Source organism: Chamaea fasciata, unplaced genomic scaffold (assembly GCF_029207755.1).
Source record: "Chamaea fasciata isolate MVZ Bird 193981 ecotype frontalis unplaced genomic scaffold, bChaFas1.0.hap1 SCAF_9, whole genome shotgun sequence".
NCBI lineage: Eukaryota > Metazoa > Chordata > Aves > Passeriformes > Sylviidae > Chamaea > Chamaea fasciata.
The window spans coordinates 28,859,798-28,879,519 of record NW_027094094.1 but is presented as its reverse complement, the minus strand read 5'-3'; the positions used below and the strand labels follow the sequence as shown (position 1 = coordinate 28,879,519).

General features: G+C 43.6%; 1 protein-coding gene across 10 annotated transcripts in view; it reads left to right on the top strand.

The window, feature by feature from the left end:
- ANK3 (ankyrin 3) overlaps window positions 1-19,108 on the top strand; it is a 291,984-nt gene extending 272,876 nt beyond the window's left edge. For 7 of the 10 annotated variants that reach the window (XM_066191661.1, XM_066191669.1, XM_066191660.1 and 4 more), the window contains 6 exons: window positions 1,429-1,807; window positions 5,485-5,583; window positions 13,449-13,532; window positions 13,658-13,717; window positions 15,506-15,598; window positions 18,633-19,108. In XM_066191661.1, the coding sequence (XP_066047758.1) occupies window positions 1,429-1,807; window positions 5,485-5,583; window positions 13,449-13,532; window positions 13,658-13,717; window positions 15,506-15,574 (691 nt within the window). In that variant the 3' untranslated portion in view covers window positions 15,575-15,598; window positions 18,633-19,108. The remainder of the gene's footprint in view (window positions 1-1,428; window positions 1,808-5,484; window positions 5,584-13,448; window positions 13,533-13,657; window positions 13,718-15,505; window positions 15,599-18,632) is intronic. The other 3 variants (XM_066191670.1, XM_066191668.1, XM_066191663.1) reach the window with 2 other exon arrangements.
- Window positions 19,109-19,722: the final 614 nt, after the last annotated feature.

Below are 19,722 nucleotides of genomic sequence, written 5' to 3'. Positions count from 1 at the left end.
AGCGTATTACGTCATGCTAATTTACTAGACTTTTTAAAAAATGAGTTACGAGGCACAAGAAGGTAATAATGGTGATACTGAACCCTAGTCCTGTATGTTGTCTCCCAGCATACTGCAGAGGAAGGAGAGATGTACGTGCTGCTTTCCCCCTGCACTCTCCCAGGCTCCACTTGTCTCTGACCTAATGACCTGCAGAGAGGGATGCTTTCTATGTATCTATCCTCAGTGCAATTCTCTTGTACGAGCTTTCCCAGCCTGCCCTTGGACCTCCTTAAGCTTTCAACACTGACAGTATGTGTTGTCCTGTTCAGTCCTACTGGTGCCCACTGGGCAAGGGGTTCCTGCAATCGCTAATTGAAGGAGCCAGGTGTGCAGGAGCTATAAATCAGCACAGAATGATTATCTGCACAGTGATCATTTGTCTGTGAAGCAATCCACATCCTTTGCATCTTTGACTCAGGATGTTTTAAGGTTCAAGGTAGCTTTAGATACTCTCTTATCAAATCCAGTGGGAATTTGGTCATTGATTTCAGCAAATTCATTGTCTTTCAGTACTGTAAAGCACTTGAACTACTACTGGTGTGATTCCTGTTGTTAAGCAAGTGTTGCTATTCTGATTTTATGTTATGTTAAATTAGTAAAATAGATCACTTCTGGAAGTAAAACGGCTTCCTTAAGAAGACAACAATTTCTAGCTAGAGGAATTCACTTTGTTATCTTTTATAAAAGTTTTGCCAGCAAACAGCTGGCATATTTTCATATGTCAGCATTACACATAGTGTTTAACAGAGAGTGAGCAAAAATACAAAGGAAAACAAAACTTTGTGAGAGGTGCAGGTGAACCTCTCCATAGGTAATCTGAGGCAAAATTCTGGTCAGCTTTCTATCTTTTAGTAAGCTTCCTTGCCTTTGCCTCTGCATATTACTGAGACTTCGCAGTATCTAAGGACTTATTTGCAGATAACGGTATTTTTTAAAAGGCAAGACCTATCTGGAGTGCAGATATTGTACTTTGGGGGAAAAATAACTGGTAATTGCATGGTAACAGATACTTTCATCACTTCTTTGATTAGAGAGCGGTTTAAAAATTAGTGCCTCGAGGCTTTAGCTCATGATTATACAAGAGAGCTGGTATATTTTTTTTTCTCTTTTTCTTCTCCTCCACCAAGTAGAAGGAGATTAACATAAAACATTTGGCCTTGTTTCCAGTATCCACCGTATTTTCATTGCTTCTAGAATGATGCCATGATGCAGAAGACAAGGTTATTAAATAGATTGATGTTTGCAAGTGAAGTCTAAAATTTTACTTTTCTCTGTGTGAAACGTATGGGCTCAGACTGAAGGCTCAGTAAGAGGCTTGGTGCTTTGCCCTTCTGGCTGTGATTTAAGCCCTGAACAGCTGTCTATTCCTTTCTCTTTTTCTTGTAGTTCGGACCAATGTCGGGATTCTGTTACCTCATATGTCAAAGGAGAACTAGGGAAGCCAGAAACAAATGGAAGCCTATCTGAGTCCACATCAGAGGCAAAAACTAAATCCTACATCCAGGAAGCTCTAAATGATGTGGGAAAACACAGTGACAAAGAAGTCCTGAAAACAAAGTCCCAGATCTCAACTGGTACTGATGAGCAAACATTATCATCAACAACATATCAGAAATCTTTAGAAGAGACCAGCAAGCCAACAACAGAAGGCAGCAAAACATCTGTGCCTGTCAGTGTGAAGAAGATGGGCTGGAGTACTTCTGAGGATGGCAAGCCAAGAACAAGCATCCAAGAGGAGGAGGGAGCAGTAATGTCTGAACAGAAGGTACAGTATGTCCTGTAATAATTAACAACGTGAGGAGTCCCTGTTGCTTGACATATTGGTTGACAAATTTTTTTTGTATGACTTGTAATGGTGTTTGTGACAGGGTTAGGGGTTTTTCTTATCCTTCTTTATGCCTTTTCAGTTTATTTTAAAATTGAGGAAAATGGAAGCTACTGGAATTTTTTAATTTGTGTTGTGAATAGAATGGGGTGGAGTCAGGATAGCAGGGGAGCCAAGAAGGGCTGCATAATCCCCTCCCTGCCTGGCCCTGAGCCCTGGAAGAGGTTAGAGCAGCTTCTGGGAGCACTGTCCCCCTTCACTGGGGAACAGGCCCTTCCCTGCCATGACATTCCACCTGTGCACACAGTGCCAAACTGCTCAGCTGTCCTCCATCTGTTCCCACTAAGGTGTTGCCACTGGTTCCCCACTCTTTCTGTGACACTGAAGCAAATGATAGGAGCAAAGAAATATAGGGACCCTTCAGGCTCTGTCCTGCTTTTTGTCCCCAAAACTTCCTGCATTTTTTTTTTACTCTGTTAATTTGCAGAAAAAATAATTTTTGGTAATATTTAATCTCCTCCTTATGGTTTTATTTTTTAAAGGCCTTGTTCATGCCAGTTTCAGAATCCATCTAGCCAAGATGAATAAAAAGATTTCTAAATGTGTAAAGCATTTTTCCAGGTGGTGGTTCTTTCTCCTTAAAATGCTGCTGAGGGGTTCCCCTTCCTTTCTACCTTGCCTGACTCATACACCCTTAACTGCAGAACCCCAGTTATAAGTTGCTTTCTGACAATGAAGATTTTGATAGCTTTCTCAGTTGCTTCTATTTATTTACCAGAAGCTTAGAAGGAAAGTTGACTCAAAGAATGGCTTGTAGCCCAGTAGCTGCGTGCACCTCACACCCCAGCAGTGGGAGGATTGCCACAGAATAGACCTCGGGGCCAGCAGGGAACCAGGCTGAAAAGGGGAATTGCAGAGTTTCTTCTACATTCCTCTCTCTGCTGAGATTGTCTTTTCTTGAGTATAATACAGGAGGAGATTATAACTTCTGGAAGCAAGATATTTCAGTAGAATCGTTTCTACATGATATAGATTTTTTTTTTTTTATTGTAGCACAATAAAAATGTTGGCTGTGGTGGGCTGCAGTAAATCATTCAGGTTTAAATTAGTTCGTTTTAAACTATTATTTTGATTATACAACCAAGAATTCTTTTATTAGATGGTAACGTAATCAGTTTCAGCAGTTATGCAGCATATGATTGTTATTATCTTGTTATTAGTTCGTGACACAGTAAGATCTTTCCTAATGTTTGCTAATTACTGGAATACTTTAAAAATGTAAGTAAGAGCCTTTGCCTTCTTCAAAGGCAGTTAAAGGCAGATGGCAGCGTTCCTCAGTGTCTGTAGGCTTTGGGGCAGACCTCACTCTGGTGGTGCCCTGCTCTGATTAAATGCAGGAGTGAGTGTAAATGCACGCTGTAACATGCCGAGGGTGTGCTGACATGCTGCACTTCCCCCTCTGCGTTCCCATCAGTGGGAAGAGAAGTTGTCACCCACTTTTGCGTGCTCTTTACTGTTGGATATCCCATCTGGATTGAAGAATAAGCAAGTGCTTTTCCTAGGCATGCTCTCTGCACTACTTTGCTTTATTGGTAAAGGTTAATAATCTTGTCTATTAAATAACAAATCTTTTTATAGGCATGATCTTTGAATAAACTGGTATCAGAAAACAATGCTGTTTCAAAATGTGGGTCTCTCACAAAGCCATAATGGGTGAGAATCTCGCAGCTGTTAGAATGACAAGAGCTGCTTCCATTATCTTGTTGATATTTCTTCAATAATGCCTTGTAATCTAATTTGAATTCAATAAGTTTAATTACTAACGCAGTTCAATTCATGGTGAGACGCTTCACATGCTGTCATGGAAACAGAAAGAAAAATTCAACTGCAGTCTTTCTGCAAGGCATTCTTCAGAAATGCTCCATAAAGAGAAAAGTATGGAAGAAACAGATTTACATCTGTGGAGAGAAAGTGGGAACAAACTAAAACTTCTTGCCAAAGTAAGATATTTTTATCTGTGACCTATTTGGAAAGAGCCGGGAAGCAATAGTCACCCACCTGCAGGAGAAGGGCTGCAGCAGTGTTTTGGCACAGAGTTTGCACCAAGAGATAAACTCAGACAATTGATCCTGGTGTGACGCCTGGTGATGTGGATGAAACAAATCCTTGGCCTCATCCCAAGTCCACGTAAACATTTACAGAAGCACTGCAGTAATGGTGTAGGTCATATCATTCTCTACAAATGCTCAAGCATCAGATTCCAGTGATCTTTTTAAATGAAAGGAACTCAGCACAGTTGCTCTGTTATCCCAAAGAGGATGATGTCCAGCACATGGTCAAGGTGACTCTCAGTGTCAGAATTCCATCACAAATAAACCACTTAGAGCTGTTTATTAAAAATAACTCTTCCTCTAAAGCCTTTGTGCCCTCTGGAAATCTTCTGCTTTCTTGTTACTTCTTCAGGAGAGGATTGATTTATGATTTTTTGCATCTATATTTGACTAGTGCCAGAGGACTGCAGATGAATTCTGTCATCCTGCCCTAGATGCTTTTTGTTATATAGTTCTTTTTCTCCTCCACCCACCTATGCCCACTCTTATTTTGCACATTAATTTCTGAGAATTGCTTCGTGTTCAGGACATCTTGGGCCAGATTCAGAAAGAAAAACAGATATGCAGTTCACAATATCCGCTATCCATGATTTTAAAACCAGTTTGAGGCTGTCACTGAGTAAAACATAGAGGAAATTTTCAAATTTCTCTGTTCAGGAAAGGGTTGGTTCAGGCAAATACCATGGGAGAAGGGTCTCTGCCCTGTGTCTGTCACACACACAGGTGGGAAGCCCCTTGTCAGGCACATGCACAAGAGCTGCTCGGCCCCAAAGCTGAGCTCCTTGGGTTTTGGAGGGGAAAACACTGGGGCTGGCAGAGGACAGACACTTGTGTGTAGCTGTAACACCTGTTAACACCGGGTTGAGACCAGGACCGGGCTGTGCCCCCTGAGCTGGGCTCTAAAAGCTCCCTTCTTGAGAAAATGCAGAATGATTGTGCTTCACACTGCAGTTTTACCACTTAGAAAAACAGATAAATACTGAACAGGAAAGCCATTGATGTGGAGAAGTTCTTCAGAAGGTCTTTCTGTAACATTCTGTGTGGAGGTGCTTCACTGAATCTTTCTATGTGACTGTCTTTTTTTTTTTAGGGAATTCACTTCCCATACCCTGTGAATCCATAAAACTCATTTGAAAGAATAATTTTTAGGAGAAAAAAATTCAGTGAGTTATGACAAGGTTTAGGGGTTTTTTAACATAAATTTTAAAAGAATTACATAAGGTTTTGAAATTTCACTGGTCAGGTGCATTCCAAATACCATTTTCTGAGACTTGAGAGCTGCTGAGATATTCCATAGCTGGTGTAATTATCAGGTTACAGCATGCCAAGGAGCAAAAAGGCCTCCTCCATCACGTAGTTTAGCAGTGAAACTGCGAGTCATTATGTACACAACAAAGACAGGGAAAACACTGTCCGTGATAACCTCTGTTTTCTTCTCCTAGTCCTGATCAGCATGTTCTGTCTTGCAAATGTGCTGTTCAAATGTACTAAAACTGCATTTATTAGGAATGTAGTGACAGTGACAGTGAGATTGAGAGCGATTCAAGCTCAGATGAAGAGCAGAGAATTACTACGAGAGTTTACCGACGGCGGTTGATTCTGAAGGTACTTTGTGATTTGCTTTCTTGAGGAGACGTTGGCATGAACACGGGTTTGGTCTGCTGTGTCAGAGTGTCAGTTTTGGCATACTGGAGCCCCTGTGGTAGTGTGCTTTCCATTGCCAGTAGGGATTTATAATCCAGTGCTAGGTTGCCTTTCCTTGCTTTAACACAGGTTTATGGGTGTCTTCTGTTGGAAAACACCTGTGCTGCATGGAGTGCTGTGTCCTTCACTGCCAATTGTGCATGGCATCTTAAAGACTGCAGCTAGATGCAGCATGTTGGTCTCCTGTAGAGCAAGAATCAGCCACTGAGAAAGATAGGTAACAATCGTTCCTTTTTTTTTTTTTCCTGTTGTCTTTAAAAAATTCTGAGTTACAATTTAAACATTTGCAGGAATATATGAGTGGGATACAGGAAAATACAAGGCACATACTCTGGTTGAAACTTGTGATTCTAAGTGCTTAATGTGTTCTGGAAAAACTTTCTCCCTACAGCAGATGATCCTGATTTTAAATCTACCAAAGTTAATAAAAGTCTGCCTTCAGTAGACTCTATTTAGTATATTTATTTACAGATGGCCTTTACTTACGGCACAATATACTATATATACTGATAACAATGGTATAATCATGTAAGTAATTGTATTTGCCCTTGCAATTTTTTATGTGGTCATACAGTATGACATAATTTTCCTGCAGCGTAGAGCATGAAAAAATAAGTCTGTTAAAAACTATTATGTAATTCTTCAGTAACTTAAAGGATTTATTAGATTCTTATTAGAAAATTACATAGTCAAGCCCTGAAAAAACCCAGCAGGGCACCTTAGTGCTGTTACAGCACTAGTGCAGTTTGCCTAAGCTGTAATTGTTACTTTAGGAATAAATTGTGACATTTCAATTGCACATATCTATATCACTGTTGCCTGCATCCTTTGTGGAGAGGAGTCTGCACACCACAAAAGGCACTGCACCTTTTGTGTAATGTGGGTGGCAGATAGGCTGCTCTGCACAGCTGCCAAAGGTGCAGATGCTTTTGGAAGAGGAAGGGTGACTTCACTTCACCGTGAATTCCTTAAGTACACCCGTTGTGCTTCAGACAAGACAGGAATGGCAGAGCTGAACTCAGCAGAAATGAATGTTTTGTTGGATCCCCCATCTCCCCAGGCAGAAGCTGCCGCCTTCCCTGAAGGGCCCTGGGCCTGTCAGGGTCTAACCCTTAGTTGTGGTTTAGCATTTAACCACGACACCCTTCCTCACTAATTCCCCCTGCAGATGAGCCGTGACTGCTCAGGCTCAGGAACGTGGTTTCTGTTTTCAAACGGGGCAGGTGGCCTGTGGCCATCACGGCCCCTCCAGTGCTGCAGGAGTCTCTGGTAACACAAAAGTGTCAGTGTGCTGCAGATTCAAAGCCTGCATAGTTGGCCTGTGGCTAAGGGCCCCCACCCAACTTATGGCTGAACTATTTCGGTGTCCGCCGGTTTGCAGTCAGGAAATGTTGGAGTAGAAAAGGGGAAAGCGTGTCAAAGGCAGCTTTCTTTTGCTCTCTCTCTTACAGCCCCTGTGTTTAGAGAAACGCACAGAAAATTGCTTTTCAATGTGGTGGTATAATTTGGGGTAGAACTTTTAACAGAGCCATGGTAAAGCAGCATATTTAGTGTTGGAATCTGCAGCTAGTGCAGGCCTGGTGGGAAGGGTGTGCATGGCGAGTGGAGGCGGCTGAACCTGCGCTGTTGGGAAAGTGTCTGATCTCAGCTGGAATAGAGCTGTACCTGTCTCTTGATTAGAAAATACATGTGATTCTTTGGTTATTTTCTGATCATGTATAGCTTCTTTTTTTATCCCTCACTCTGCATCTTAAGCTCAGAACAAGAGAAAGTTTGAGAGCAACAATCATCAGGCCTTTTAGAGAAAGACTTTCGTAGTGGAAGCAACCATTTTCATAAGGTGAAGTTCATGAAATGGTAGTATGAAATGGAAAAATCAAGATTTAACATTGGACCTGGACATTTTTCTGCACATTCCCGGGAGTGGAGGTTCACTTTGGGAGGACTGAAATCCCTGTGAGAGAAGATACAAGCTGAGGTGCAGCTCCTCAGTCAGGGAAGAGGTCTCAGGATATAGTGCTCAGACGCCTGGAGCACTGCCTGCTGCCTGCAGAGGGAAAATAACTCACATTGCTGCTGCAGGGCCCCCAGCAGCGGCTGGAGCAGCAGGTTCTCACCTGCCAGAGCCTCAGTGCCTGCCAAAGTGGCTGCTGTGCCCAAACCCACAGCCAGCTTATGTCCAGCAGCAGTGGAAGGGAATGAGGGTGTGCTTGGAGCCTCCACCGAGCAGAACTGCATGTGGGAACTGTGTTGTTTTAATGTAGCCCTTATTAATAGGATCATAGAATGGTTTGTGTTGGAAGGGACATTAAAGATTGTCCAGTTCTAACCCTGTGGCATGGGCAGGGACACCTTCCAGTAGACCAGGATGCTCAGAGCCCTATCCAGCCTGGCCTTGAACGTTCCATGGATGGGTCATCCGCAGCTTCTCTGGGCAACCTGTGCCAATGTCTCACCATCGTCACAGTAAAGAGTTTTTTCCTAATATTAATTGCTCTTCCTAGTATTCATTACTGCCTGCATATTGCGTTTAAAGCAACAGAGGTACTCACGCAGCCTGCAGGCATAAAGTTTGCTGGCACCAAAACCTTGAGGACAAATTGAGTGCTGTGGAAAACCGGCTTTGCCATGTGCCTCCACAGGTGCATTCAGGGCGGAATTGCTTCATTACCTTTGCTCTTCTTTCCCAACTTGTTTTTCCTTTCCATGCCATTCTGCAGTATTGCTAACACTATTACTTCCGTTTAACTGCTACCTTAGTTCTCTGTCCTGGCCCAAATATGGGGCAAGACTTTTCTCTCCCACAGAGGTATTTTCCCAGCAGCCCAAGAGCTGAGTCCTGGCGAGTGCTCAGTACTCTAGAGCACATTCCCATGAGATTTAGCACTTCAGAGGGCTGAGCCCATAAAACCAGACAAGCAGGGACTGATGCCCATTTCCACATGTAATAGGATCTTACTCTAACCTCAAGGTAGTGCAGATGTTTTTGTTTTTCTTCCTTTCCCCTCTTGTGTTCACATGGTGGATTGATGGGATGGGGCATTGCAAAAGAAATGGGTTTATGGTAGTGCAGGAATGCGAGCAATTAGCACACAAGGGGAAAATAAGAGTGCTTGCCACAATGTGGACATTCAAAGCCTGATCCAAAGCTCCTGTTATTCAGCCGTGGCAGGAATCAGTGTGCAATTTTTCATGCTTTTTCAGAGGTTGTTAAATCTTCCATGGATACAAATTTTTGGCTAAAGCTGTTTTAGTAAGATTCTTGCCAAAAGGTCTGTGGTAGAATGTAATGGAAAATAAAATATATTTCTAAACAGTGGTTATTCAAATCTGATGTAATTTAGAATCTGGTACTTTTGCTATTTCTTGCCAATTTTTATTGAAGACTTGTCCCTTTTCGTACATCTTGCCCATGAAATGCCCCATTAAAGATCTTGGAGGGTTTGGTTCTGCCTTCATGGGAGAAGTGGGCTGAGCAGCAGTTAGTCAAAACTAGAGCCAGCAGCTTCCATGGTCTTGCTATTCAGGGGAAGCTTATTTATGGAAAATAAAATGTGGCCATCCTGTCGGTGATAAGAATTAAGTGCCTGTGCCCTGTGTGAGGAAAATGGGAAGCATTTCCTTTTGTGTATTCAGCTGGGCACAGCGACTCCACTGCAGTCTCTGTCTGGCTGGGAGAGCTGCAGGTAAATGCCCTTTCCCTGTCCTGCCTCGTGAGAGCTGGAGCTGTTGGCTCAGTAAGATAACATGGAGTAAATCAAACCCCAGACTACAAGTCTTGTTCATCACGTTGTCCTCCATGCCACATGCACCAGACCTATGCCCCAGCTCCCAGTAGTGGACTGTACTCTGTCCCATTTGCAGCACCATTTGCTCTCTGGTCTCCTTGCTATGCCTGTTGTTTTGTTGGGATTTTTCTCCCCCTCCTGTGGCTTTAGCAATACATCTGCAAACAAGCAACTACAGACTCAGCATGAGCGCAGGCAGAGAGTTGTGGCATCTGGTTAACAAGGTCTCCCTGAGTAGGCAGAACTCACTAATGAAAATGACCTTAATGAAAGATGTTTGTTTCTCCTACTGCTGCCACAGAGGCTTGAGACCCCAAGGAGACTGAGGCGCAGCTGCTGTTCATGCATTACAAGAATGTGATCTCGAGACTGAAGGGATTATGTCCTGATGCTGGCTTAGACCAGTGAGGGAAGAGGTCTGAGCGCTCTGTGCAGCTCCTGTTCCCATTGCGGCATTGCCTCTGGTCTTTGGCAAAATTAAACATTTAGGATCTTTCCATCTTGCTTATTTCCGCCTGCTTTTCAATTCCTTTTTATCCATGTGGGTAAGATGCATCCAGCTGCACCTTTTTTCTCCGCTGTTACAACAACACTAGATGTATGGGAGGAATAAAAGGGACTATTATCCCTCTAGTAACAAAACAAACATGAAAGAAAACCAGAGCTCTGACAGATCTACAGTGAACTTTGGCACAACACTGCAGCACTGACTGTATAACTCCGTTTATCTGAAGGTCCCTGGGAACACCCATAATCTGCAAATAACTGTTAAGAAAATCAGTGGAGCTGGCAGAAGACTTTGAGGAAACTGCTTTTTGCTTCTCCTGCACTGGAGAGCAACAGAGAGAGGATACCAGCTGGTTTTGGCAGGACTACACTCCGGCGAGCAGGGTGACATTAAAGCACTCTGTTTTGCAAAGCTTCCTGGCATGTTCTGGGACTGAGGCTTGCAGACTGCAGCCTTTGTATGCTTTAGTCCCAGGGATATAACTGGGCTTCCAGTAATCACGGTATTAAGTTTTCTCCCTGCCTTTCTAAAGCTTTTGGTATTGTGACAGTGATTTTGACTGGTCAAGGGTAAAATGAAGCCCACATAAGTATGATGCAGCAGAAAGAATTTTATTCTTTAGCTGTGACGCAGATGCACCAGCTTTGTGTTTAAAAACAGCTTTTGTTGACAAGGTCATCTAATGTGCTATTCTAACCCAATGCTGGTTTGAGCTCTTATAACTAAAACTGCCAGTGGCTAGGGGTTTTTTTTTCATAGCAAATATCCATCTTTGTAACTGCACAGGATTAGAAAAGTCAGTAAATCAGATCTACCTCCTGCCAGTTGTGAGCCCTCCTGCAATTTGTTTAACTACCCACCAGCAAGTGAATTGTGAAAGCTGGATTTCATGTGCACTGACTGCTGAGTATTTACAGCATTTATCCTTAAATTGTGCTTAAAGGAGCATGTAGCTAATTAAAGCTCAAGATTCACCACACCTTTAAAATTGCATTTTCTTTCAGGAGACATCTTTCAGTGCAGCAGTACACTTTCATTTCATTTGAAGCTGAACACAGTAATTCTCACTAGGTTGTTTTAAGGGATAACCTTGCTCATAGCTGCAGTAAAGGAGTCAAAGAACCAGTTCACGTAAGTGGTGTGGGTGTGCCAAGTAGTCCGGTGACCTTGCTACTGGCCATGTTGTTTTATTTCTGGTTTTCATGGGTTTTATTGTAGTGGCTTTGGAGGTCCTACTCATGAGAGGGAACCTTTCTATACCTCTGTGCCCCATGGGATGTCTGTGCCAGGGTTCCCTCCTGCTCCTTGGGCTACTGTGTTGGAGCCCACTGGAGAGTCTCTGAGCCCACACGTGGAAGGCCAGGAAAGAAACTGTGCAGCTAGTTCCCCATCTGCTCTGCATCTGATTCAAGTGTGAAGTCTCCAGAACCAGTCTTTCCCCCTCCCGTCTCTTTGTGAGTAGGAAACCCCGCAGGTTTCAGTTCCCGAACCCTTTAGGCAGTCGCTGGCCCCTGCCTCGCAGCAGCCCCGTCCCTTTGCTGGGGAGAAAGGAAGCAGGCAGCTGCCGCTGGGGCCCCGCTCGCCGCAGGGACCGAGCTCGCACTTCCCTCCTCCTGCACGGGGCCTGCTGCAGTGCTTAGGCAGGTGTGTCACTTCTCCTTCTGGGGAATGAGTTTTTCAGGCTCCATCTGAGGGCTTCAGTAGCTGTTTGTGCTGCTGTGCTTTCGCAGGCACGCTAGCGTTCCCTGGCCCGGGCACCTCAGCAAGGTGTGTCTCGACCTCATCCTTATGTCCCTGTGCAGTGGAATCCCCACCTGGCCTGTGGAGCCCGTCCTTCTCTTGGCAATTCTTCCTGAAGCGCCAAAGTCCAGCAGGTTGTACAGTTTGCTAACAGTCTGTGAAAGCCCGGGGAAAAAGATGTGTAAAATGTCTGAAACTGTTCCATTGTCTAATTATCAAGTGGTGACTTCAATACAGCTTTCAATGCAAAACCTGCAGAAACTCTGTACTTGTGAAGAATGACAAACATGGCCAGGGGCTCTGCTCTGCAGTACTCCCCCCCTGGCTCCTGCCTGCTGTCATTCTCCCCAGGCGAGGAAAATGGAAAAGCTTGGCTAGAAAAGACCACAAATGGCTTGTAAACAAAAGGAAAGGTTTGTTTTGCTTAGAGCTTAGAAATAGCATACAATCCCAGTGTTACAATGTACATCTTGAAAAAGCTGCATTGGAAGGGAAAATGGTTTTTAAAAAATACACATGGCATCACTGTGTTTGTTTATTATAAAGCAGTGCCAGGAGCTTATGTAGACAACTGTATCATGTGTAGACCCCAGTAAACAGAAATTATATTTGCCTTGTGCTGTTCAGTACATGGAAGCATTACAAAAGCTGTAATAGTCTCCTTTCAAATATTATTTTGTAATTAATATTGTTATAATGTGTTTTATACAATGCTTTATTTTTGCTTCCCCCCTCTACTTGTAATTTTTCCATAGTGGGTTGAGGGTGAGGGGAGAAGAAAAGTTTTAAGAATTTTTGTGTTTGTTTCCATTACTCAATTACAAGTGGGAATTTTTCATATGTAGGCCAGCTACATTACCATTATGTTTGCCTTACTTATATGAAAGATATAAGCACAGACAATGGATATTTTTGAAGCATCAAAAGCAGTGCTTGCTTCAGCACTCAGGTTTGGAAATAGGACTTCGTGAGGTAAAGTTAGCAAAGTTCTTTGGGAACATAAGTTCACAACTGCCAGCTAGGCTCAGACTCTGAAGTAATGACATTTATTTATGATTTGAGCAGTAATTCTGTTAAGGGGAATTAAGTTACTGGCATAGCAGCTAGGAAACTGCTTTTACATTTATTTACACTGGTCCTATAAATTGCTGGTACTACAAGAAGTGATGGCTGGAGTGCTGCTGACCTCAGTAAGTCATGGACCGGGCTGCTCAGGCTCCTCGGCACGGTGGCACCATGCCCGGCAAAGTGTCACGTAAGATAACTTCCTTCATTTTGTAAGTGCTGGGGAGTCCTGTCTGTCTTCTGTGTTTGTGTTCAAGACCCCATGTTTAGCAAGCTATAGGCAGAGTTGTCTTTTTAAGTCCCAATTTTCCCCATGTTAGACCACGTTTCTGCGTGTGCCTGGCACTGAGAAGCTGTGAAAAGCTAAGGGACTGACCACTCAGACCACTCAATTTTGTTGCCCAGAGAGCTTCCTGACATACATTAGTTAATAAGAGCAGTGTGCTAGAAGCTCCCTACAGGCTTTAAGGAAACATTTTGTATAATAAATGCACAGGTACCTGCATCGCTAAATGAATGAGGCTTTTATACAGTTCGTGTGGCATAAAGCAAATTGTTACATAAAGTTGAAGCTAGCATGTGCTTGTTGCTTGGATTGATGTGGAAATATGTGTGGGTTTGACAGAATATAGGCTCTATTGCTAATCTTATAACACGTTCTTTAGGGTGAGGAAGCAAAAAACATTCCTGGTGAATCTGTAACAGAGGAACAGTTTACCGACGAAGAAGGCAACGTCATCACGAGAAAAGTAATCATGAATTACATCACTGCTTTGAGTCTTTGCATTCAAGTAACTTCTTTTAACATACTTTCTCCCTTTAGAATCTAGGAAAAAAAAAAAAATCTATACTTTTCGTGTATTGCTTCCCACAGATCACCCGGAAGGTAGTAAGACGTGTTGTAATCCCCCATGAGAGGAAAGTTGGTGAAATGGTAATGCCACGGGGACTACCAGGAAATAACAGTAGGCGCAGAGGGTTGTGTTGACTGCTAGAAAGTGCTGCTAAAGGGCTGGAGGTTTGCATTTAACAAGAAGCCTTGGCAAAAAGTGCGGTGCTTGCAGTTATTGGCAAGTTGTGCGCTGGGATCACAGGGCTGGGGTGGTGTCAAGGGGGCCCGACAGAATTCTGTTGGCACAGGCCATCAAGGCCTGTTTCTGTAAGGTTTGGCAGCAGGTTTGGGTTTGGGGCCTGGTTTGTGCCATCAGGCGGGGCTGTGTCTGTGTGTTTGGTTAAGCCCTTGCCCCTGTGCCTTACAGCTGTTTGGTGGATTGTGTGGCCTTTCCACCAGCCCCAAGGAATGAGCTGCAGTCTGATCCCAGTGGCCTTTCACTCACCTTGGTGTGATACCCCTGGTGCTGGTGACTGAGGGTTTGCAGGATTCAGGTTAACAGGAACATACCCAAGCAATGGTATCCTTTACAAGCAAGCACCAAGACAGGATTTTGTCCCTGGTGATCAAAACTGTAAGCTTTCTGCAGGCCTGGACTGTGCCCAGCTTTATCACCCTGACAGTGGGAAAAATGGGACTATTGTGTGCTAGCACACCCCAGCCCCTCTTGGAAAGGGCTTCAGTGACAGGGGCAGGATTGGGAAGGCTGTGCCTCAGCTGTCTTCGGTCCCAAGGAGGCCTCAGGGGAATGGGCATTGCCTCTGGAAACAAATGGCTTCAGAGGAGCTCGTGCCTTCTTCCCCAGCACATGGCCCTCAGATGTCTCTGCTGGAGTAAAACTGTCACTGGGGCTAATGAAATTCTTGTCTGAGTGAAAACAGATTCAGAAAGGAAGATAACAAATACCCTTTATTTTCTGGCAATTAAAAAAAAAGAAAAAGAAAAAAAGCTAAGAACACATATGTCACAGACATAAGAGAATGGAAACAAATTTATTTCCATTCCCTCTTTCCTAGTTGTTTGTGAAGAAAAAAAATTCCTTCCCAGCAAGGGGTAAACATTTTCAATTTGCTGCACCAGATTAGATTAGTTGGAAACGACAAATAGTTACAAATACATCAATGCAGATCACCTGAGGGGTAAATTCTGCCCATAGCCACACATAAACAGATGCCTTTCTCTGATGTGAGTGAGGCTTGTGATCACTGGAGAATTTATTTTTAGATGATTATTGAGCTACTTTTAATGAGCAAAGATGAACTTTATTTTGGGGTTTGCTGTTTTAAAGACACTGAAACCTGCACTGCTTGTCACTGTCATTGGTTTTACTTCTGTGCTGCTTCAGTGCTGGTTTTTGCTGGCTTTCTTCCTCTTCCCTTTGTTCTGTTACTAACCTGCTCACTTTAAAGCACAGATGTCGTGAAACATCATAAGAGCAGCCACAGCCTCTGCTGTTGGGAATGCCCACCAGTTCAGCTGGCCCAGGTTGGTAAAGGGGATTTTTCCCTGTCAGTGGCACCGGCTCACGCTGCAGTTGGCAGCAGGGGCTCTGCCGAGGACTGACTGCCAGCCGGGCACTCCGACCCAGGGGTCAGGCTGAAATTGTAGAGCTGTGTTTTCTACTTGAAGATGATATTTCAAACCTGTGCTTTTGCAGCTCAGCAGAGTGGATAAATAGATTGTGTGTATCTTTGAAACGAAGTGTTAACGTGATTTAACTGCTTTTTACTTATCCTGTTACAGCAAAATGTGTATCCTGTTTTGGAAGCTGGTTTACAACTCTAAGTGCTCTCTGCAGACTGTGTTCACGTTTATACTTTTCCTTTAAAGCAGGGAGAAGCTTATAAGGTTAAGACAAAGAAAGAAGTCAGACACGTGGAGAAGAAAAGTTACTCATGAAAGCCGAAAGCCAATCACTGAACGGTCAGTGTGATCAATTTTCTTCCCTTGTTGAAGGCTTTTGCCAGCATGGGGAACAGCACCTGGGCTGCACAAAGGCTTGCCTCTGCTACCCTGACTTTGCTTTCCAGCTGCAGACCCAAATAGGTGGCCCTTGATCTTGCAAGGAGAAGATGACCTTGAGTTCACATATAGAAATTAAGCTTTACTTCTTGGAAAATAAATCAAAGCAATACTCAGACATGTGCAAGATTTCTGGGAATTTTACAGCGTCTAGTGTTTGTAATCCATAGAGCTTTCTACCCCAAAAAGCTTAAACACAAATAGTAAAGGAGCTGCACACAAATCTAGGAGTGAAATGCTTCTTCCACTGTCAGATGTGTGATTTGAAAGCAGTTATTCAAGTCAAAGTCCTTGTAAGTGATGTGTCTCAATATTTGCCAACAAATAATCCCTACCGTTTCTTGTGAATTTTATTGATCCAGTCTTAACGATTGTAGCAAGCCAGCAGCTGATGGTATAAGGGCTTCCCAAGCTAAACCCAAATGCACAGACTAAGACACCCTTGCAGGAGACTCTGTAAAGTTGTGATGGAGCACCCTGAAGCCAGAGGCTGCTTTGTCTTGCTGACGCAGCTACAGTCACACAGAGATATGCCTGTAAATGTGGGAGGAGCCCATCCGTGTCTATCAATGCTGGTCCATCAGTCATGGCTCCAAGTGCGTAGGTTTATCATGGACACGTCTTTTTTCTGCTCAGAACTTCTCTTAGCTTTGTTAGGTTTCAGGAATTGGACAGAAGAAGAGTTTCTGAGGTGCAAGACTGTATTATCCTTTTACTGTACATATGGTACAGGATCGACTGTAAGATTCAAGAACAGAATGAACAGGACCTGGCAAATAGACCAGAGAGTGAGGAGAAGGACAGACAGAAGCAGAGTTTCTCTTGAGTCACCAGATCCTTCTGACTGATGCAATGTAAGGTAGCCCCTACAGCCCTCTGGCCCTACAGGTGCTCTGTGCATGTGGGTAGAGCAATTTAGAAAAACAGCACTCTGTGTGGGATCTAGCTGATGGATTTATGGGATCAAGCCCCAAGGAGCAAGCTCTGTGAGGTGACTGGTGTGATTTCAGTATCTGGTAAGCACCTACTGCATCCACCTGAATTCCTGCTTTTACTGAGAGTCCTTCAGTGTGTGCTTATAGAATACTACAGCTTCACGGGGTTTGATGCTCAACATACTCATAAAATATTTATTGTTTGGAAAAGGGGGGTGATTTTTTAGGATATGGTAGTACAGCAAGCCAAAGTGATGGCACTTGCTTGTATGAAATTGTGTCCCACATTGGATCCCGTGCTGCTCCACTGTCAATCTGCAGGGACAAGGCAGCAGAAATGTGTAAATTCAGGCATTGAAGGCAAGATGGGGCATTGAACCCCATAAGCAATGCAGCTAAAGCGCTAAAGAGCATACAAGTTTGATGCAAAAGACACCAGGGATAAGGGAAAAGCATTTCATTTTAAAATAAAATTACATAAATAAGGCAGTCTTTTCCTAATGTATGAAACAGAGTCTGACCTTCAGGAAGCCAGTCTGAGTTCCTTGGAAGCAGATTTGCTCTCATGATTGCTGATGCAATTCTCCTGTGATTACCAGTAGGCAAGTCTTCCATGCTAGAGTCCCTGAGGAACTCAGGGAGTCTGCCTGAGATAATGAACCTTTGCTCCAGGGGGAACTTTGTCCTGTAAGATGAATCTCTGTGCTCCAAACTTTGATATGATAAGCATGACCAAATGTGCACTAAGTAATTGTGAGTCTGGTCAAGAGTCCATTAAAAACATTTCATTTGGATGCAGATGTGGATGTATTTGCACAGGCAGGGGGTCCTATAGAAAAACTGTTTGTTTTGTATTCATAAAAGGCAAAAAGAATCCTGTTGGGCAGGCAGAGATGGTTTTTTTCTTTGGAGTGTTTGAAAAAGATCACGATGTTAGCTCAGTTTTGCTGTGAAAATGTCCCTGTCCCCATTGCAGAGAAGCCCACTGTGAAGCATAGGTTGAAAGGAGAAGCCAAGAACTCTTGCGTGCAGTTCTGCCGGACAGCACGGTGTGAGCTGGCGTGACTGCTGCAATGGGAACAGGCGGCTCTTAGCAGCAGGACAGATTTATGACAACTGTAGATGCAGGCAAGGACAGATCGCTTTAGTGTGGAAGGAGACTGCGAACACTCCTGGGGAATGCGTGTGGACCCGTGACCTGATTAGTAACCAGGCATGTCCGTGCCAGCCACGCTCCCGAGCAGGCTGCCCTGTGCCCAGGTGCCGGAGAGCCGCGGGGCTCCCAGCTCCTGCTCGCTGCTGTGTTTGTGTTTCTGCTTCCTGCCCTCTCTGCTGCGACACACTGCTGTTGTACAACAAATGGCACACACTTGCTGCCCTTATGTGCATGGCTCTGGTTTGAGGGGTGACGGAGCAGGAGCTGGATTGTCTCTCCTCCGTGCTGCTCCTGCAAGCCAGGCCAGAGGGAGATGGATGAGGCTGCTCCTTGTCCTCGCTTTTGTCCTTCACCAAGCCTCCTAAAGGCTGGGCACTGCATTCCTGGCTCTGCCAGTCATGTTCCCTGAGCAACTGGCAGAGGTGGATGTGCGAGGAGAGCAGGTTTTCCATCACTGTGGGATGCTTGCACACAATGAGGAAGGACGTGCTGTGGCAGCAGCAACTCTCTCTGTCTGGAGATGATGCTGTTCCTTCCACAACAAAAGAACCTATTCCTTGTCTTCAGTGGATCAGATGAGCTGGTGCCATGTTCATGGTGATGAAATGCAGTGTGCTGCAAACATGCTTGTAAATCAGTTCACGAGCAGTGTGGACATCTGCAGCTGCATTTTTCCCTCATGCTGGAGCTCAGCTACCGTCATTGCCTACCTAGAAACCGTGTGATTTAGCCTATTGCAGAATTCCATCGTGCCAGTTACATTTCTGTTTAGTCAGGGAAAGGGATGGAACTGATTCTAAAAAGATATTTCTGAAATGATTTGTTCTCTGTTTTCTCTCCACAGTGTGCTTTTACTGCCAGTATTCTAGAGGGACAGTCACGGAAGAAAAATCAACAGGAATTAAACATTCACCTATAAAAGTGTGCGTGTGTTTGCTGCTTCCCCACATTAACCGCATGGTTTTTATGCAAAAAGAAAAAAAACAAACAAAAAAAATCCCAAACAAAAAAATTAATTTAGCATGAGCCAATTTACAGAGCATGGAAATTCACGTTCATTCACAGGATTGGAGGGTGCGCAGTTACCAATGCAGTGTATATACAAGATGCCATGCTGTTAACAGCTTCTCTCAAGCAGTTTGATGTCATCTCAAAAGAAATTCCTGTGGCCAGAGAGGATGTGCAAAGACAAAATGGTTAAACCACGGAAAGACACTAAAAATACTAAAATCCACAACAGCTCGCCTTATTTTTCTTGGACCCAAACTGTCAGGGTATAAAACACTATTTGTTTCTTTTTTAAACATCAATAGTTTTGCTGTAAATAAATAACACTGTATAAATTCTAACAAAATAGAATAAATGTTGATAAGGCACTGCCTTTTCAATCACAAACAGAATATTGCAAATGCATTGAGCAGGCTAGGTGTCTCAAATGGCTGCACCTACAGGGATATTCTGGGTGTATCTTCACAGATTCTTGTATATTAGCAATTATAATGTTTGTATATGCAAAATCGCTAGCTTGATTTTAAAAAAATCTTTAAAATCTGCTGCAAATTTAAATGATTCCCAAAATGAGGAATTCTGTAGTTCTGTGAAAATTTTTCTTCAGAGTACTAATATTTTGATGCATGTGTTTCACCTTATTTTGATTAAATCTTTTCCAGTTTTGCAAACACTATACCGCAACATGAAAAATAAGATTTTATCTGTAAACACAAAGCCCTTCATCTAATATTTGTTGCTGTTGCCAATTTTTCAATGAAATGACCTAAGACCCATAACATATACAGTAGTTGCATTATGGGGAGGGGGGTGCTATCTGTTCTTGCTTTATAATGGGGGTAATGCTTGCAGCTTTAGAAGTGGGTTGGTGCTCTAAGGAGCACAAGTTTGGGATATTTTTAAATGAACTGAAGAGAAATTATTAG